Below are 21,031 nucleotides of genomic sequence, written 5' to 3'. Positions count from 1 at the left end.
GGAGGGGGCAACAGGAGAGGAAGGAACAGATTCCCCACTGAGCAGGGAGCCCAGGACACTGAACTCACAGTGTCCTGAGGTGAAGGCAGACACTTAACCGACTGAGCCACCCAATTGCCCCCCTAGATTACTTTAGATGTCTTTTGGTGTGCTTGTAAAGTATCATGGCCAGAACTGAGCTGAGATTTTTGTGGTAGGCTGAGGAGCCCTTTAGTGGGGTATATTGAGCATTCTGGCTTTTGGACATTATCTGTGCTATAATTTTGATAATTTTACATTAACTATCTAGTTTTGTTTAAAGAAAAGTTAATTTTAAAAGTTTCTTGTATATAATTTTTTATGTTTATTTAAAGGTTTTATTTGAGAGAATGCGTGAAGCAGACTTCCCACTGAATGGGGAACCTGACATGGGTCTAGATCTTAGGACCCCAAGATCATGACCCAAGCCAAAGGCAGATGCTTAACTGACTGAGCCACCCAGGCGCCCCATAACTTTTTAAGTTTATATAATAAATAATTATATAACACTTTGTAGTATTCAACATGTACCAGATACTATTTTATAAATACTAACTTTATATACAACTATTAAAATGTTTTTTATGAATTGTAGAAACTTGTTAATTTAGGGACTCCTGAGTGGCTCCATCAGTTAAGCATTTTTGACTCTTAGTTTTGACTCAGGTCATGGTCTCAGGGTTGTGAGATTGAGCCCCTGGGTATGGAGCTTGCCCTGGATTGTCTGTCTCCCTCTGCCCCTTCTCCCCTCTTAAAAAAAGTTGTTAATTTACTGCTATATTTCTCTAAGACAGCAGACGTATGTTTCCTGATACTGCTGTGTGAGCATACCGACTTGGGGTAATATCCATGAAATAATCAAATATTAAGTCAATTAAATTATATCTATAAGTATAACTAAAGTATAAAATTAAATTAACATTTTAAAATTACCTTTTTCATTTTCATTTCAGCTTTACCAACAGGGACGCTTATGTCAACTGGGCAGTGAATTTTGTGAATTGGAAGTTTTTGCTAAAGTATTGAGAGCTTTGGATAAAAGGTAAAATCACTTTTTAAAAAAATTATAGTAAACTATACATGCCTGAATTTTACCATTGTAACTTCTTAGGTGTACTTCACTGGCATTAAGTGCAATTCCCATTATGAAACCATCAGTACCACCTTGCTTTTTGTGTTCAAGAAAATGAGATTGAATTCATCTTTCCCATGGTAGCTGTTACCATGTAGTAAGAACCATATACATGTATAGTGACACAGCCTTTGATTATACTTGCTGTTCTCTTTAGCATTCTTCCCAGAATTTGCTTTATTTATTTATTTATTTATTTATTTTTAAGATTTTATTTATTTACTTGTCAGAGAGAGAGAGTGCGAGAGCGAGCACAGGCAGACAGAGTGGCAGGCAGAGACAGAGAGAGAAGCAGGCTCTCTGCTGAGCAAGGAGCCGGATGTGGGACTCGATTCCGCTGGAATCATGACCTGAGCTGAAGGCAGCGGCTTAACCAACTGAGCCCCCCAGGCGTCCCCAGAATTTGCTTTAAAAGCCATTTCTTTTTCCTAACTCTAGGAAAATAAGATTGTAGTTTTTACAAAATACTGCTGTCTTTAATAAGAACATTATCAAGTTCCATTTGTTCAACAAATTAACTGAGTATATACTTGTTGAATGCCTAGTCCTTGTTAGGTACTGTTGAAGATCGGGGATTACAGGAGTGAATAAAATCTGTGTCTCTTTTTGGTGGATTTTGTATTTTAGAGAAGAATGATAAAATGATAAACAAGTGGGGCACCTGGGTAGCTCAGTGGGTTAAAGCCTCTGCCTTTGGCTCAGGTCATGATGCCAGGGTTCTGGGATTGAGCCCCACATCAGGCTCTCTGCTCAGCAGGGAGCCTGCTTCTCTTTCTCTCTCTCTCTCTCTGCCTGCCTCTCTGACTACTTGTGATCTCTCTCTGTGTGTCAAATAAATAAATAAAATCTTTAAAAAATCATAATAGTAATAATAAACAGGTAAATAATCAGCATAATTTCAGTATTCAGGGGTAACTTTGAAATGTGGCCTTTGTATTACAGAGAAACTGCTGGTTAAATAATTAAAATAAATCTGTTAAAAAAAAATAACTGAGAACTTCATTTTGATAAAGAAGGCTACAGAAAAACTTCTTTTAAAAACATTCTTGGGACGCCTGGGTGGCTCAGTTGGTTAAGCAGCTGCCTTCGGCTCAGGTCATGATCCCGGCGTCCTGGGATCGAGTCCCACATCGGGCTCCTTGCTCCGCAGGGAGCCTGCTTCTCCGTCTGACTCTGCCTTCCACTCTGTCTGCCTGTGCCCGCTCTCGCTCACTCTCTCTGACAAATAAATAAAAAATCTTAAAAAAAAAAAAAAAAAAAAAACATTCTTTAAGGGGCGCCTGGGTGGCTCAGTGAGTTAAGCCTCTGCCTTCGGCTCAGGTCATGATCTCGGGGTCCTGGGATCGAGTCCCGCATCGGGCTCTCTGCTCAGGGGGAAGCCTGCTTCCCCAGCTCTGCCTGCCTGCCTCTCTGCCTACTTGTGATCTCTGTCTGTGAAATAAATAAATAAATAAAAATCTTAAAAGAAAAAATTCTTTAAGAAAAGATTAGCTTTCCGGGATTTGAATTTCTCTATACAATTCTAAACATGGCCATTGTAAAGATTTAGTGGAATACCTCTCTTTCATCTCTCAGGTTATCTTTGACCAAGTCCAAATCCCTTGGTAAGTGTTTAATATATTTGTAAAACTAAAAGCATGTAGTTTGACTTTTTTCCCCCATTATCCAAAGCAGTGATTCTGTTATTTGCAGTTGTTATTTACAATTTTTTAATTGAGATATAATTCACATACCACCACATTCACCATTTTAAATTGTACAGTTCAGTGGCTTTTAGTGTATTCACAAGGTTTTGCAACCATCACCACTTTCTAATTCTAGAACATTTTCATCACCGCAAAAAGAAATCCTGTATCCATTAACAGTCACTTCTTATGTCCTCTTACCCTGGCCTACCATTAATCAACTTTCTGTCTCTGAATTTACCTATTCTGGACACTTCATATAAAGGGAATCAGAATATATGGTCTTTCGTAACTGGCTTCTTTTACTTATAATGTTTTGAAGGTTTATTCATGTTGTTGCTTGTATCAGTACTTCTTTCCTTTTATGGCTGAATAGTTTTCTATTGTATGAACATACTGTGTTTTGTTTAGTCATCTGTTGATAAACATTTTGCCTATTTGGCTATTCTGATAATGCTGCTATGAACATTTATGGACAAGATTTTGTGTGGACATATGTTTTCAGTTCTCTTGTATATATAACTAGGGTATATAAATATGATCACCCTATGTTTAGCTTTTTTAGTAACCTCAAAACTATTTTCCATAGGTGCTATTGGATTTTAACATTCCTACCATCAGTGTATGAGAGTTCCATTGTTTACGTATTTTTGCCATCACTTTTTGAGAATAGTAATCACCTACAGGGTGTGAAGTGGTATCTCATTGTGATTTTGGTTTGCATGTCCCTAATGATTAATAGTATCGATCATCTTTTCATGTGCTTATTGGTCATTTGTTTATTTTCTTTGGAGAACTCTGTTTCAGATCCATTGCCCATTTTTAAATTGGGTTATTGTTGAATTATAGGATTATTTGGATTTTAGAAGTTAGTTTTACTTCTTACTGCCATTAGTTTACACATAAAGGATCACTCAGTGATTCTCTGAATAAAGATACTAGGCTAAATTGTGGATTATTGTAGCCTCATAATTCGTAAGGCAGAAAAGGTTTTTTTATCTTGTTCCATCTTTTAAAATAATGGTACTGTTATTTTTTAAAAAGAAAGCTAGCACTTTCTAAAACTATAAGATATGATACCTTTATAAAATAACCTTTTCTTACCTTGCAGACATTTGCTTCATCATTGTTTCCAGGCTTTGATGGATCATGGTGTGAAAGTTGCTTCGGTCTTGGCCTACTCATTCAGTAGGCGGTGTTCTTACATAGCAGAATCAGATGCTGCAGTAAAAGAAAAAGCGATTCAAGTTGGCTTTGTTTTAGGTAAGTAATAGTAAAATAGAGGAGTATTTTGTCCTATAATATGACTCATATTAAACTTAATAAAGGATTCAACGAGGACATTCCAAAAATCTACATATGGAGGTTGTGAGAAAAACTAAATGAGTTTAGAAAAACTAAAATGAAAACCAACCTAGTAGTAACTTTAGTAAAAGGCAGGAAGGTCTGTGTTCATTGAGGTCCTCTGTCATCTCCACAGACATTTATACCAGTATCTGGCCATTGTACTGAGCCAGGTTGAAGAAACATCTTGGAGATAGAATGAAATTCTAAAAAAACTCATAATTACATTATTGGTCTGGATCCTAAAATTACCAAAAAAAATTTTCATACCAAAAGTATGCAGTGATGGAGATGTTTTTTTTTTAATGATAGCTTTATTGAGATGTTCTTTGAAATTGAGTATGGAGAGATTAAAAAGTTATGTTTGCCCTGCAAATTGAAAATGTTGGGATCATTAGAGTATATGGCTAATTAACCAGAAAATGTCAATTCATAGGCTATGGAATATTTTTAGAGAGTTAAAACTCTTGACTCCTTATTCAAGGCCTCAACATCGTTCTGATTCCCCTAGTTTATAAGTTTTTGTTCTGTTTTGTTTTGTTTTACAATATCTTTGTTTTGGGCCAGGCACAGAACTTGAATACTAGGTTGGTTTTCATTTTAGATGATATTCATTTTAAGCATGTCACTTTAGCTTTTAAGTAATTTATTATTAAATTATTTAAAATTACTAGTTTTCTTGTCCTTTAGGTGGCTTTCTTTCAGATGCAGGCTGGTACAGTGATGCTGAGAAAGTTTTTCTATCCTGTCTTCAGTTGTGTACTCTACATGATGAGATGCTTCATTGGTTTCGTGCAGTAGAATGTTGTGTGAGGTAAGTTGGAACAGATCCTACTCTAATAGTCTTTAGTGGCTTTTATAGTTTTAGCTCTTTAAGCGTGCTCCAACAGTTATCTCTGAGGTGATAATTTGTATGTTTCATTAGTCTGGCCTCCTGTCTCTCATCTCCAAAATATAGTTAACTTGCTATAATCACCTTAGCTTAATATTTTTTACTTTGTCATAGAGCCTGTGTGTTCTCTCCACTCACCAAATATTTATTGAATGCCTCAGTGTACTCAGAACTGTGCTAGGCACTGGTTGCTGGTAAAATAAATACGTGTTTTTCTTGAGTATTATTTTTTACTTTTTTTTTTTAAGATTTTATTTTTTCATTTGACAGAGATCACAGGACGCAGAGAGGCAGGCAGAGAGGGGTGGGGGGAGTGGGCTCCCTGCTGAGTAGAGAGCCTGATGTGGGGCTAGACCCCAGGACCCTGGGATCATGACCCAAGCTGAAGGCAGAGGCTTTAACCTACTGAGCCACTCAGGTGCCCCTTATTTTTTACTCTTGATGCATTTTTAGAATTATGTATAAGAAGATTAGTATTTTACTTATAAATAACTGTTTTCTTTAAAAATATATTTTTTAACAGATGACTTAAAGGAAAGGCAAGGTAGTTAAGAGGTAATGCTTTCTTCTTACTGTCTTTATTTTTTCTATGCACGTAACAGAAAATTATGAAGAGAATAAATACTATCTATAATCCTGTTGTCCAGAAATAACCACAATTATTGTATTGGTGTATTTTTCAATTTTAAGTGTGGAAAAGAACTTCCTGAACTGCTGGGAGAAAGACTTGAATCTAGATTTTAAAAGAACCTGAGCCCCTACACAATTGGAGTTCCTAAAATCAAAGAATACATAGAAATTGGAAGCTATAAGATAGAAATATCTCCATTATTGAGAGAAAATGCTATACCTCACCAATTTTTAGGGTAAAATAAATTTTTCAAATATATCGGGTACAGTATACTTAATGTACGAGAGCTGAGGAAAATACTTATGGAATTTCTCTAAACAAATAAAAGCTCAGTAGAGTAGGAATGGCTATCATGGTCATACCTTATCAGTGCTAGGGTTGGATATTATAATTTATATAATGGAAAAGAGTGATAGACATTTTAAATTAGGGTAGTGGTAGTGGGGGTAAGAATGATAGGAAAACTGTCCAAACGAGATAAAAACAGAAGAGAGGAAATAATTAAATATAATAAATGAAAAAAAAAGCTTACTAAATGAAAAATGAACAGTAATATGATAAGCTTAAAACCAAATTTGACTATCATCACAGTATATGTAAATGAGCTCAATTCCTTTGTGTAAATGTGGTATCTACAAAGAGTGTTAAAAAGTGAAATCCAGCTATATATTATTAAAATAGTATAAACAGGGGTGCCTGGGTGGCTCAGTGGGTTAAAGCCTCTGCCTTCAGCTTGGGTCATGGTCCCAGGGTCCTGGGATCGAGCCCCACATTGGGCTCCCTGCTCAGCAGGGAGCCTGCTTCCTCCTCTCTCTCTGCCTGCCTCTCTGCCTACTTGTGATTTCTCTCAGTCAAATAAATAAATAAGATCTTTAAAAAAAAAAAAAAAGTATTAACTGTATTAACAATAAAGCAAAATTCAGGATAAAAACCATTAGTTCATACAAAAGGGATATTGCTAATAAAATAAGTCCACTAAAAAGATTATAAATGCCATGTGTAGCAAATAAGATAGCAGCCACCTATATAAGCGGCATACCCTAAAAATACCCAGAATTTGAATACTATTTATTTATTTATTTATTTATTTATGTGACAAACAGAGATCACAAGCAGGCAGAGAGCGAAGCAGAGAAAGAGATGAATGCCTAAACAAAGTCAGGCTCCTGCCAACAAAGCATGAGGTGGAAAAATGGCTGTTAGTTACGGAGTTAGCAGTGTCTGCAGCATCTCACAGTGCTTTGCTCCCACACATAAAATTAAAACCACACTAGACTGACCCACCCCCCTAAAAAAGATGCAAATGGCTAAAATCAGAAATACAAATCAAGGTTTCACTACCAGCCTTCCAGAAATGGAAACATAAGAGAATCCTATGAACAGCTGTATGCAAACAGAATAGATATTGTAGCTGAAATGAACAAATCCCTAGAAATGCGTAAAATTACCTAAATTGGCCCAAAAAAATCTCAACAAAACTATAGCAAGTAGAGATTGAATCAGTAATCAAAAACCTTCCAACGTGGGTCACCTGGGTGGCTCAGTTGATTAAGCATCCAACTCTTGTTTTAGCTCAAGGTCTTGATTTCCAATTCGAGCCCCACATTGGGCTCCACAATGTGCATGGAACCTAAATAAAACCAAAAAACCTTCCAAAAAGAAAACTCCAGGACCAGAATTTCTCATCAAATGAGTGCTACCAAACATTTAAAGAAATAACACCAGACCTTCTCAGCGTTTTCCAAAAAATTAAGGAGGAATACTTCCTAACTCATGCTGTGAGGCCAGCATTACCCTGATATCAAAGTCAGAAAAAAGACATCACAAGAGAAGAAAATTACAGGATAATATCCTCTGTGAATACAGATGTAAAAATTCTCATCAGATTGCGGGGGTGAAGGGGTAGGGAGAGGGAGGTGGGGTTATGGACATTGGGGAAGGTATGTGCTATGGTGAGTGCAGTGAAGTGTGTAAACCTGGTGATTCACAGACCTGTACCCCTGGGGCTAATAATACATTATATGTTAAATTAAAAAAATTTTTTTAATTAAAATTCTCAATAGAATACTAGCACATCAAACTAATGGCATATAAAAGTATTGTATACTATGAGTAATTGGGATTTATTCCAGGAATGCAACGATGATTGACATAAGAAAGTCAGTGGGGGCACTGGGTGGCTCAGTTGGTTAAGCAACTGCCTTCGGCTCAGGTCATGATCCCAGGGTCCTGGAATGGAGTCCCGCATTAGACTCCCTGCTCCACAGGAAGCCTGTTCTGCCTCTCCCACTTCCCCTGCTTATGTTTCCTCTCTCACTGTGTCTCTCGCTGTATCTCTCTGTCAGATCATTAATTAGAATCTTTAAAAAAAAAAAAAAAAAGAAGGGAGGGAGGGATGCCTGGGTGGCTCAGTTGGTTAAGCATCTGCCTTTGGCTCAGGTCTTTTAGTCCCTCATTGGGCTCCTTGCTCAGTGGGGAGCCTTTTTCTGCCTCTGCCTGCCTCTCTCCCAGCTTGTGTGCACACGCTCACTAGCTCTCTTTAATAAAAATTTTAAAAAGAAGGAAAGAAACAGAATCTTCTCAATAGACAAAAAAGACGTTTGACAAAATCTGACACCTTTTCATAATCGAACATTCAAAAAACCGGGAGCAGAAGAGTTCCTCAACATGATAGTATTTATGAAGAACCCACAGCTGACATCGTACTCAATGGTGAAACACTGAAAAGCTTAGTCCCTAAGATCACGAACAAGATCTAGGATGCCTGCTTTCACTATTACTATTAAACATTGCCCTGAAAGTTCTAACTAAAGGAATTAGACAAGAAAAAGAAAAAATGGCATCCATATTGGAAAGAAAGAAGTGAAACCATTTCTGTTCACAGATGAGTTGGATTTCATCAAAATAAAAAACTATGCACATCAAAGGATATTATCAAGAAAGTAGAATTGGGGAATTGGAGAATTGGAGAAAATATTTGCAGATCATATATCAGATAAGGGTGTAGTATCCAGAATATATCAAGAACTACCAATCAACAACAACAACCTGATTAAAAAATGGGTAAAGGCCTCAAGAACACATTTGTCCACAAAAGAAGATAAAATAGCCAAAAGATGTTCAGCATAATTTTTCATTAGGGAAATGAAAATCAAACATGAGATACCACTTTACACATACCCGGCATGGCTATAATTAAAAATAAAAATTAAGTGTTAATTAAGAATGTGAAGAAATTGGGATCCTTGCTAATGGGAGTGTAAATGGTGCAGGTGGGGTAAAGGGTATATGGGAATTGATTGCTTGTTATAGAGTTTCTTTTTGGAGTGATGAAAAGTTTTGGAAATAGATGGTGGTGATTGTCACACAATATGGTGACTGTAATGACACTGAAGTGTATGCTTAAAATAGTATGGCAGATTTTTTGTTGCGTATTTTACTACAGTAGAAAAGAATTTTAGTCTGTCATTTATTTCCAAAATTGTTAAATAGTTCTTGGAGACATACTCTTGTAAGGAGGAGAGAGATTATTTTTTTTCACATTTACTTTTAATGTATTTATTTTTTTTGTGTCTTATGAGGTTTGGCCTAGTCATATTGCTTAGTCTCAGAGTGAATATATTCATAAATTAATGACTTCTAAACTTATAGGGGTGCTGGGCTGCCTCAGTCAGTAGAGCATGCAACTCTTGATCTCAGGGTTTTAAGTTTGAGCCCCACATTGGGTGTAAAGATTACTTAAAAATAAAATCTTAAAAAACAAAAACTTGTATATTTGCCATTCAAACAGTGAATTATTTAACCAATTAAATGTAATTGTTTTTGACAATAGCTCTTGATCAGGTAGATGTGATTGTATTTTTTCATAAAGCTAATACTGCAGGAAGGAGGGTATATGAGAAGTCTCTGTACCTTCTGCTCAGTTTTACTGTGAACCTAAAATTTCCCTTTTTAAAAAAATGTTTTATTTATTTATTTATTTGAGAGAGAAAGCTCAAGCAGGGTTATGGCAGTAGAGGGACAAGCAGACTCTCTGTTGAATGGTGAGTCCCACGCAGGCGTTGATCCCAGGACCCTGACTGAGATCATGACCTGAGCCAAAGTTAGACACTTAACCGACTGAGCCTCCCAGGCATCCCTAAAACTGCTCTTAAAAATAAAATCGTTTTTGGGACGCCTGGGTGGCTCAGTTGGTTAAGAAGCTGCCTTCGGCTCAGGTCATGATCCCAGCGTCTTGGGATCGAGTCCCACATCGGGCTCCTTGCTCCGCAGGGAGCCTGCTTCTCCCTCTGACTCTTCCTTCCACTCTGTCTGCCTGTGCTCGCTCTCACTCACTCTCTCTCTGACAAATAAATAAAATTTAAAAAAATAAATAAATAAATAAAATCGTTTTTAAAAATAATAAAATACTATGCTTACTTTTGAAAACCACAGTTGGAGAACCTTGAGAACCTGCCTTTTTGTTAGGCTGAGTATTGGGCAAAATTAGATCTTCAGTTGACCAAAAGTTTCTTGGATCCTTTATCCTGCTTTGTGTCAGCCCAGATGGATGTACAGACCCTGAAGAGAGACTCCATATGTTTAATTTGCCCTTTTGTTTCAAGAGACAACCAGCAGGGACTGGAGAAGATAACAAGCTGTGCTTTTCTGGCTTAGCATATTTAGTTTGCTGCCCCATCATATGCCAATTATTAAATAATTTCTAGAAATTTATTTTTAGGAGGAATATCTACAGTGAATGTTGTTGGAAATGCAGTTCTTAGGCTTGTAGAAATAAGAGGCTAATACCGTTCTGTGAGGTTAATACCGTTCTTTTCATTCTGTGAATTTATAACCTATGCTTGAGTTTAACCTTTTCCTATTGAACTGTTTGGATAACTGTCAACTCTATCTCTAGTACCTATCCTTTTTTCTCAAGGTCTGTCTTTCTTCTGGATTATTGCAATACCTCTGTCCTGATTGCCTTACTTCCACTCTTGGCTTTATTGTAATCCATTTTCTTTTTCTTTCTTTTTTTTCCCCCCTCCCTTTTTAAAAAAAAAAAGATATTTGTTTATTTAAGAGAGGGGGAGCATGAGAATGAGCATGAGCAGTAAGTAGTAAGAGCAGGGGAAGGGGCAGAGGGAGAAGCACTCTCCCTGCAGATCAGGAAACCTGATGTGGGAATTCATCCCAGGACCCTGGGATCATGACCTGAGCTGAAGGCAACTGCTTAACCAGCTGAGCCACCCAGGTGCCCCTGTAATCCATTTTCCACAGCATAGCCAGAGCAATCCTTCAAGAGTTGCACTGTCCAGTATGATAACCATCCACCATGTATGACTATTTAAATTAATTCAAGTTAAACATTAAAAATCAGTCCCTAGTCACACTAGGCACATTTGAGATATTCAGTAGCCACCTGTGGCTAGTGGCTACTAGATTGAGCAGAGCAGATCCACAGCATTTCAGGAAATTCTATTAGCATTGTTCTAGAGGATAAATCAAATCATATCTCACCATTACAACCAAAATTTCTTACCCTGGCTGGCAAGGCCCTATAAAATCTTTCTGATTTCTGCTTTTTTGCCTCTTTTTTATAATCCTTTATTCATAATATCTTATACAGGTTGGACTTTTGTCTGTTCTTTGATTATGCCAGATTTTTTTTCCCCTTTCTCAGGGCTTTGCACTGGTTATTCCTTATGTTTGAAGGAATTTTTTTAAAAGATTTATTTACTTATTTTAGAGAGTGGGGGGGAGGGCAGATGGACTCCCCTCTGAGCTTGGAGGCAGACATGGGGCTTGATCTCTGGACCTTGAGGTCATGACCTGAGCTGAAATCAAGAGTCTGATGCTCAACTGACTGAGCCACCTAGGCACCCCAGTTATTCCTTCTGTTTGAAGCATGCTTCCTTCCAGACCTTTACATGATTGCTTCATCATTTAGGTATCAACTCAAATATTAACTTAAGAGAATTCTTCCCTGTCTACCCTGAGAAGTACCTTTAAGAAGTTCCTGCAGGAGCTCACACACTCTCTCTCAAATCTTTTTTTTTTTTTTTTTTTTTTAAGAAGTTCCTGATCATTGGGTCACCTGGGTGGCTTAGTTCATTGGGCACCCTCTTCCCGCTCAGGACTGAGCATTTTCAGAAAATTGTATTGGCAGTGATACGTGCACATAATGTTGTAGCCAGCTTTATAATATATACACAAATACATGTCTGGTCTTCATTGTTCTGTTTTCCATAGTCTGTACAGATGTATAGTCTGTTGGTATCACAGTCTGACCTACTCTTCTTAAATATCATATCATTAGATAGTCTAACATGGTTTTACAGTTACTCTGTGTGAAGAACTCTGTATTTTTCCACATAGAAGATAAAGGTTTTTAAAAGAAATAGGTGACAATACCACTGTTTTCAGTGAACTTACCTTACTGGAAAGATAACAAAAATGAGCATTTATGAAGCAACATGAGATGAGGTTACTGATCATGTGTTCCACAAATATACTAGAAAAAAGAACAGAAAGTAATGGTAGGTAATAGTATTTCATGTTGATTTTGTTTTTTTCATTGTTTTCTAAATTTTTTATAATGAGAGTGCATTACTTTTGGATTTGGAACAGAGAGAGTTAAGTATTAGATATAGCACATACTGAGTGCACAAAGTACATGAAATATTTAAAGAAGAAAAAGAAGCAGAGTTGGGTGAGAATTAATCATGGGTAGTTTTTTGGAAAGAGCGTATACTCTTATGTGTTTTAGTCAATCTTGGTTTGGCCCAGATTGTTACTTTCCAGTGCTGCCTCACTTTTTGCATCTAGTTTCCTTAACTCATTTGGGTACTAAGTGGTGACCTGTAAGAGGACCACGCTGGAAATATCAAAAATAGAGGAATGTTATTTCTGCCTTTGCAGGTTGCTTCATGTGCGAAATGGAAACTGCAAATATCACTTGGGTGAAGAAACATTTAAGTTAGCTCAGACATATATGGATAAACTCTCAAAACATGGCCAGCAAGCAAACAAAGCTGCACTGTATGGAGAACTGTGTGCACTACTCTTTGCAAAGAGTCACTATGATGAGGTGAGTGTTTTGAAGTGCATTTCTTTGTGACCAGCAAGTAGCTATAAACAGAGGGTAAAATCAAAACAAACAGATAAACCAAAAAAAAAAACACCCCAAAAAAACAAAAAACAGAGGAACTTGAGCTAGGGGTGATGGATACAATAGGTAAAAGGTATTTAAGAGGTAACATCCAGTTACAAAATAAATAAATCATAGGGATAAAAAGTACAACATAGGGAATATAGTCAATAATATTGTAATAATGTTATATGGTGACAGATGGTAACTACACTTACTGTGGTGAGCATAGCATAATGTATAAAATTGTCCAGTCATAGTGTTATACAACAGAAACTACTATAACATTGTGTGTCAACTGTACCTCAACTTTAGAAAAAGGAAAAATCATATAATCTTGTATTAGTCTTAATAGATTTTATTCTCACATATCAGGTTCACTTAAAGCACTACACATTTGTAATGGAATATTTGAAATGAGGCAGAAAGAGTATACTATGAGATGTATTTTAAACATACACATGTATGGTTTATGGCCTACTTTTTTTTTTTTTTTTTTTAAAGATTTTATTTATTTATTTGACAGAGAGAAATCACAAGTAGTTGGAGAGGCAGGCAGAGAGAGAGAGGAGGAAGCAGGCTCCCTGCCAAGCAGAGAGCCCCATGCGGGACTCGATCCCAGGACCCTGAGATCATGACCTGAGCCGAAGGCAGCAGCTTAACCCACTGAGCCACCCAGGCGCCCCTACTTTTGTTTTTAATTTGACCAAATCTCTATCTAAATTATTTTGATGGGCATGCTCTGTCAAATCAACCCTTAATAGATCCTTTTTTTTTTTTGGATGTGTAGCTCTGGGTGAACTCTTAGAACTTCATTCTAATGGGAAGCTAGATTTTACTTTATACTTTTTCGCATTGTTTTGCTCCTTCCTCTGCCTTACAAGAAAGATAGTTTCACTCCTGTCTTTATGCTATTAATTTCATGCTTCAGTGCTAATGAATACATAGTTGAGAAGTAACCTATGTCTTTTAAACTCCTTTACTTGGTTGTTTTCTGTATGGAAAAATAATTATTTTATGTTGCCACATAGCAGTCATTTAGCTTTCATATTTTACAATTATGCCTGTCTTGATTTTTGCTCCATTAATATTCCATATTTAAAGGAAAATTATAATTAGAGGTAAAGCTAGAAAATTCTAGAATGATTATAAAGTGAGGTTGTGCAGCCCTGATGCTAGGATTATCCTTAATATCCATATAAGAAGGCATCAGGTCTGCATGTAAAAATCTAAAACCCTTATCAACAAGCCTACAATTTCTTAGAGGGGTGTTAGGTATGTTCTAGTGGGTTTTTTTTATTATAAATTCCTATATCTGCTGAATTGGTTCTATTTTGCTGCTTCTTCTGTGCAATAATTGTTCTATAGCTTATCCAAATATAAAACTCAGCCTCTTTCTTTTATTTTCAAACACCAAGAACAAAAAACCCCATTCACAGAAGGCCTTTGTGTGGATAGCTGACTTTACTGGAAATGAGAGTACGATATACAAGAGTTTGAGTATTAGAAATGTCGACCTTAAAAGTTATTCAGGTGCCTCACCATCTTCTTTTAAAATCATTTTAGGGGCGCCTGGGTGGCTCAGTGGGTTAAGCCGCTGCCTTCGGCTCAGGTCATGATCTCAGAGTCCTGGGATCGAGTCCCGCATCGGGCTCTCTGCTCAGCGGAGAGCCTGCCTCCCTCTCTCTCTCTGCCTGCCTCTCTATCTACTTGTGATTTCTCTCTGTCAAATAAATAAATAAAATCTTTAAAAAAAATCATTTTAAAAATTATTTTTATTAACATATAATGTATTTGCCCTAGGGGTATAGGTCTGTAAATCATCAGGCTTACACATTTCACAGCACTCACCATAGCACATACCCTCCCCAATGTCCATAACCCAGCCACCCTATCCTTACCCCCCCACCGCCACCAACCATCAGTTTATTTTGTGAGATTAAGAGTCTCTTAATGGTTTGTCTCCCTCCTGATCCTATCTTGTTTTCCAAAACATTTTTATATATCTATGTATAGGAACTCACTTTTTTTTTTTTTTTTTTTTAAGAAGCTCTATGGCCAGTGTGGGGCTTGAACTCATGACCCCAAGATCAGTAGTCACATTCTCTACTGACTGAGCCAGCCACACACCCCAAATAGTTTATTTTAAATATAAGTAAGTTTTCGGGCCACGTGGGTCGCTCAGTCAGTTAAGTGTGTGCCTTCGGATTCAGGTCATGATCTCAGGATCCTAGGACTGAGTCCCGCATCAGGCTTCTTGCTCAGTGGGGAGCCTGCTTCTCCCTCTGCCTGACGCCCCCTCTGCTTGTGCTCGCTCTCTGTCTCTGACAAATAAATAAAATCTTTAAAAATATATAGAGACAAGTTTGTCATTGATAGCTACAGAAAAGTACACAAATATTGAGGATACAGTTTGATGAATTATCACTGTATTTTGATACTATTGACTAGGCTTTGCTGACAAACTAGCAGTGACGTGGAGAGAGAAGTTTATTTCTTGTTCTGCATCTTGTCTTGGGATGCCTATGGTTCTGCTTAATGTTCTGTTCACATTTGATTATCAAAATCCTGTATGATGGAGCACCCTCTGTCTAAAACATTAGCAGCCTTAGAGCAGAGGCAAAAGCATCTTGAGGAAGTACTACTTGCTCTTGAAGCTTTTTCCCAATAGAAATTGCTCATTTCACTTTCATATTTTAATTAAGCTTTTAATTGACCAGAGGAAATCACATGGCCTCTATGATCTTTAATGTGGAAGGGAAGTATATCCTTCCCCAAGGAAGTAAATATTTTAAAGAACTATTACAGTAGGGGCTCAGTGGGTTAAAGCCTCTGCCTTCAGCTCAGGTCATCATCCCAAGGTCCTGGGATCAAGCCCCGCATCAGGCTCTCTGCTCAGCAGGGAGCCTGCTTCCCCCTCTCTCTCTGCCTGCCTCTCTGCCTACTTGTGATCTCTCTCTGTCAAATAAATAAATAAAATCTTTAAAAAAAAGAAGTATTACAGTGTACAGTTTTGAAGATTTTAACTTACTACTCTGAAACAAAATCTGCTTATTTAACATTTTTTTAAAGATTTTATTTATTTGAGAGAGCGAGAATGAGAGGGAGAGAGCACAAGAGGAGGGAGGGTCAGAGGGAGAAGCAGGCTCCCCACTGAGCAGGGAGCCTGATGCTGGATGATGCAGGACTCCAGGATCATGACCTGAGCCAAAGGCAGTTGCTTAACCAACTGAGCCACCCAGATGCCCCAGTGCTTATTTAACGTCTTAAAACAACAGGTTTTGGGGCCTAAATCATGTACATTTCATTTCTACATCAAAATTACTTTGGAATCTTTTAGGTGGAATGAAGAGAAGGAAGCTTGCAGAGGGTAACAAATGTTTATTTTTTTACTGTTTTCCAATTTTTCCTCTCCCTCCCCCATTCCTTATAATTCTTTTTTTTTTTTTTAAGATTTTTATTTATTTGACAGAGAGAGAGAGAGGAAACACAAGCACAGGGAGTGAGAGGAGGAGGAGCAGGCTTCCACAGAGCAGGGAGCCCACTGTGGGGCTCAATCCCAGGACCCCTGGGTTCATGACCTGCGCCGAATGCAGATACGTAACAACTAAGCCACTGAGGCACCCCCTTTTGTGTTATTTTATTAAGATTTATTTATTTGACAGAGCGAGAGAGCACAAGTAGGGAGAACGGAAGAGGGAGAAGGAGAAGCAGGCTGAGCAGGGAGCCTGACACGAGGGACTCAATCCCAGGACCCTGGGATCGTGAGCTGAGCTGAAGGCAGACACTTAACCAACTGAGCCTCCCAGGGACCCCTATAATGTTTTGTTTCTTTGAAACAGTTCTTACTATCCAATGTAATTTGCTTTGCCCCCCCCCCCCCCACTAACCACTAGGAGAGGAAGGACATATTTTATCGCTGCCCAGTAGATACCTAGTGCTAGCACATTGCCTGGTACTTAACCTCTCTGTACCTCAGTTTTCCATAATAGTATGCATCTGATAGGACTGGTGTATCAGTTAAATGTGTTCATGCATATAAAGTACTTAGAACAATAACTCTCACAAACTAAGCACTCAACTAAACAGGCAGTTAAGATACAAAATAATAAGATGACAGTAGGGGAAGAAAGTACAGTAAGCCTAATACAGGGCTGAAACCTGGAAAATAAGTTATGTGGGTTTAGTTCAGGAAAGAGGAGTGTATGTAAGGCAGAGGGACCAGTATATGCAAAGGCTTGTGGGCAAGAGAGAATATGCCCCTGACTTCCTATGTGTCACTTACTCAAGGAAAAGTGTAACAAACTTGAAACTTTCAAGAAAACTTACTCTCAGAAAATTGTAAGTGGAAATACTTTGTATGTATTCTTATTCAAGTACTTGAAAGTTGGGTAGAAAGATACACAGTCATTTCATTATTGTCAATTTGACTGATCAGTTTTTGCTCTTGTGTAAATATTTTTTTAGGCTTACAAATGGTGCATTGAGGCAATGAAAGAAATCACAGTGGGCTTACCAGTCAAAGTTGTGGTGGATGTTTTAAGACAAGCTTCTAAGGTGAATATAATGTTAAAATTTATTAACAAATTAAAGGATTTATCCAGCTTTAAATCTGTTTTAATTAACCTGTTATTTAACAAGTTAGATATTGCATACTTCCTGAGTTTCTGTGCTTAGTTTTAGAAACCAGATTTAGAAATATGCATATAGAATTGAGCTAATTTTCCTATACCTAGAAAACCCATGAAAAAAATTATTTTGATAATTCAGCTCACTGAACTATAGATTGAGGCAGTATTTTGGTGCTACTCTAGCTTGGGTTTGCTTTTGTTTTTCTTAACCTTTCCAGCAGCGTGAATTCTTCATGCCATAATTGTATGGACTTCCATCATTTTTCTCCTAAAGAGTGGCCTAGTATTAAGTCTGGGAGTGATAGTGTGCAGCCTTACGGTGTCACAGCTCCCTTTACTTGAGCTGCTGAGTGGCACTTACTTGATTTTCTCTTTAGTTTTTTCTTACTCTATAGATAAGTGCATTCACTCTTTGAAGCCATTTATTTTTAAATTGCAGGTTTGGTGTACTAAGGTTTTAAAAAAGCATTAATGTGCTTTTCAGATGTATTCTTTCTACCTAGAGTTTTTTTTATTTTGAATATTTCATTTTGATTGGTTTTATTATGGAAATTTCACTTAGAAGAAAGATTCTAAAATTCAGATTTAGAAGAGTCTAAGATTTCTGTGAAACTTACTAGGTAAATTATTTTAGAGAAGTATATAGTATAAGTATTCAGATTATTATCAGAGCCAGAAGATAGATATTAATATATTTTAATTAATTTAAAACATTAAAAATGCAGTTAATGTAAAGACATTTAATTATGTGCAAGATTTATATTTCTATATGCAGATAATATTTAGGGTTTGAAAACTGGCCATTTTCATGAATCAGAATATTTTAAGATGAGAAAAACTTGAAGTTCTGTGCATTTTAAAACTGAAAGATGAAAATTACAAGATATTTAAGCCACTCTAGAGCTAGGATATAAATAAGTAGCTTAGAAAATTCTGTGTTGAGCCCTTCCCCCACTTATTTACTATATAATCTGGAAGGATGAGAGTACACCATCTTTGTAAAGTAACTTTGTTATAACAGGTTTGTATTGGGCATGAATGTCAAAATCTTAAACTATTATTTCCCAGGATATGTACAGGTCTGTTTATAATAGAATTTTCGAGTACTTGGAAGGGAAGAAATTACAAATAGAACCCTTCTATTTATGTTGGAGGATGCTTTATTTTATTTATTTATCTATTTTGGGGGGACCATCGTAGTCTGACTGTCTAATCTACTATTTTAGTACACTAATTAACTGTTTGAGAGTTATTTAATCATTTTTCACTTTATCCTTAGGCTTGTGTTGTAAAACGTGAATTTAAGAAAGCAGAACAGTTAATTAAACATGCAGTGTATTTGGCACGGTAGGTGATTGTTACTAAAAATACCATTTCAGATTGTCTCTCTCTACTTTATATATCCTAATAGTTTTATGTCTTCTTATAGGGATCATTTTGGATCCAAACACCCAAAATATTCTGATACACTGCTAGATTATGGGTTCTACTTACTCAATGTAGATAATATCTGTCAATCTGTTGCAATTTATCAGGTATGTTAACAGTTAATGCTTTTTTTCTTTCAACCTGAATTGACTTGCTAACATGATTTTGTTTGCGGCGTATAACCCACTCTCTAAAAGTAACTCTTTCTGAGTCCCTCCTCATATATGGAACATCGTTCTTTTACTAAATAATATGTAGAAGCATTAGAGGTAAATGTTTTAGGAATTATGGAGAACCATCGAGGAAAACAATTTTTGGCTTGTGGGGTCATATACAAGAGTACTTTTCCATTTTTCATTTGCCCAAATGAAGATTTGTCTTCATTGTTGATTTAGCCTGAGTCATTATAGCTGTCTTTGTAATAGTAAGGAGGGTTGATAACAATTACTTTAGGCCTTGTATTAGCCATTCTTAGGTAAATGTGTTACACCATCACTCCGGACAAAGTATCCTTGATTTTATGTTTCACTTATGAAGAAGGACATAGAGAGAAAAATACTGCTGTAATTCTCAGACATATGAATAATTTTTATTGTGAAACCATTATCTTTTAAGTTAGATTCAGTCTTCAGAAAATCAGGCCTTTTGGTGACTTTTATGTTCTCTTATGATTTAAGTACAGCAGGATTTTTGCTTCAAAACTGATGGTATTGATATGTAGAACATATATTTAAGTTATTAGGATGCTTAATATTACTGGGCAGTGCTTTCTAAGGATTTATAGTAATAATTATTTTCATTATACTTTCAGGCAGCCCTTGACATTCGGCAGTCAGTGTTTGGTGGCAAAAATATCCATGTAGCAACAGCCCATGAAGACTTGGCTTATTCTTCTTATGTTCATCAGTATAGCTCTGGGAAATTTGACAATGCACTGTAAGTTCCATGTTCCTTTTCAGTGAGCGATTAAATGCTGTTGCTGTTGTTTTTTTCCTAATGCAATAATATTTAATATATTTATGGATTAAATTTATCTTCTGGAGCTTTAACAAAATGCCTGAAATGTTCTTGAACTCATTTAAGTCATACCAATTTATAAGCCATTTATTTAGAAGTTACATGGTTTAATATTGAGAGTTGTGTATCTTCATAAGGAATATGGCTTATCTTCTGAATACTTCAGTAATTTTTCTTTGAGTAATACAGTAGTCTCTGGCTAAATGACAGACATAACCTAAAAACATTTTGCTCAAAACATGCAGAAATACTGAATAAAATATAACCGCTGTCTTCAGAAATGCATAACTGAGCTTGCAGGAGATAAATAAAATCCCCAAGGGCCACTCATGGACTAAAATCCAGTAGGGTAGCATGAACTATGGTATAACCACCTTGGGATGATGAGAAAGCTTAGAAGTTTCTGTAAACTTTGGTTGGATAATAATCCCGAGTTTATGAGTTAAGGCATTTAGTCCACAGGAAACTGAGTTAGAACTGAAACCCTCAACCTGAAGCCAAGATCAAGCCTGCACCATCAGGGTAAGGGGAGACTAGGAGGGAAAAAAATGTTCCCACTGACAAGAAAGGACAAAGAAACTAATAATCTCAGGTTGGGCTCTCAGTTAAACAAAAACAGAATCTCACAGTGGAATTTATAACTGCATCATATATTCAGGAACCCCCAAACTGAGGAAAACATTAAAAAGCAGTTTGGGACTGCTAGTTCTCCTGAGATACCTTTTGGGAGAAAGTGTAAAACTTCTCAGTCCAAACCAAACAGAATTTCCATAGATCTAGCTCCACCTAAGACAAACTCACCATGAAACATTTCCTCTATGAGTGAGAATCAGCAGATATAACAAACAAGATTAGAACCCAAAGAATACTGGCTAACAGAACTTCTTGATACTATAAATTATCTTTAAATGATTAAATATATAAAATGGGTTAGTAAACTATGGCCTGCAGGGAAAATAAAATTTTATTGGAACATGGCAATACTCATTCACTCATGTATTGTCTATGGCTGCTTTCCTGCTACATTAGGAAAGTTGAGTAGTGGAGACAGAGTGTGTGGCGTACACAACCTAAAATACTTGCTATCTTGCCCTTTACAGAAAGAAATTGCTTACCTGATATAA

At 36.8% G+C, this 21,031-nt stretch overlaps 1 protein-coding gene across 1 annotated transcript in view; it reads left to right on the top strand.

Moving 5' to 3' along the window:
• Positions 1–21,031, top strand: part of APPBP2 (amyloid beta precursor protein binding protein 2) — a 60,041-nt gene that overhangs the window by 28,009 nt on the left and 11,001 nt on the right. Inside the window, exons 2-9 of the mRNA XM_082707507.1 lie at positions 972–1,060; positions 3,947–4,098; positions 4,870–4,993; positions 12,603–12,771; positions 17,299–17,388; positions 18,742–18,809; positions 18,892–18,997; positions 19,702–19,826. Of these exons, the coding sequence (XP_082563633.1) occupies positions 972–1,060; positions 3,947–4,098; positions 4,870–4,993; positions 12,603–12,771; positions 17,299–17,388; positions 18,742–18,809; positions 18,892–18,997; positions 19,702–19,826 (923 nt within the window). The remainder of the gene's footprint in view (positions 1–971; positions 1,061–3,946; positions 4,099–4,869; positions 4,994–12,602; positions 12,772–17,298; positions 17,389–18,741; positions 18,810–18,891; positions 18,998–19,701; positions 19,827–21,031) is intronic.

Source organism: Mustela nivalis (genome assembly GCF_964662115.1).
Source record: "Mustela nivalis genome assembly, chromosome: 17".
Classification (NCBI taxonomy): domain Eukaryota; kingdom Metazoa; phylum Chordata; class Mammalia; order Carnivora; family Mustelidae; genus Mustela; species Mustela nivalis.
Note: the sequence above shows the minus strand (reverse complement) of the source record. Positions and strands in the feature narration are given on the sequence as shown.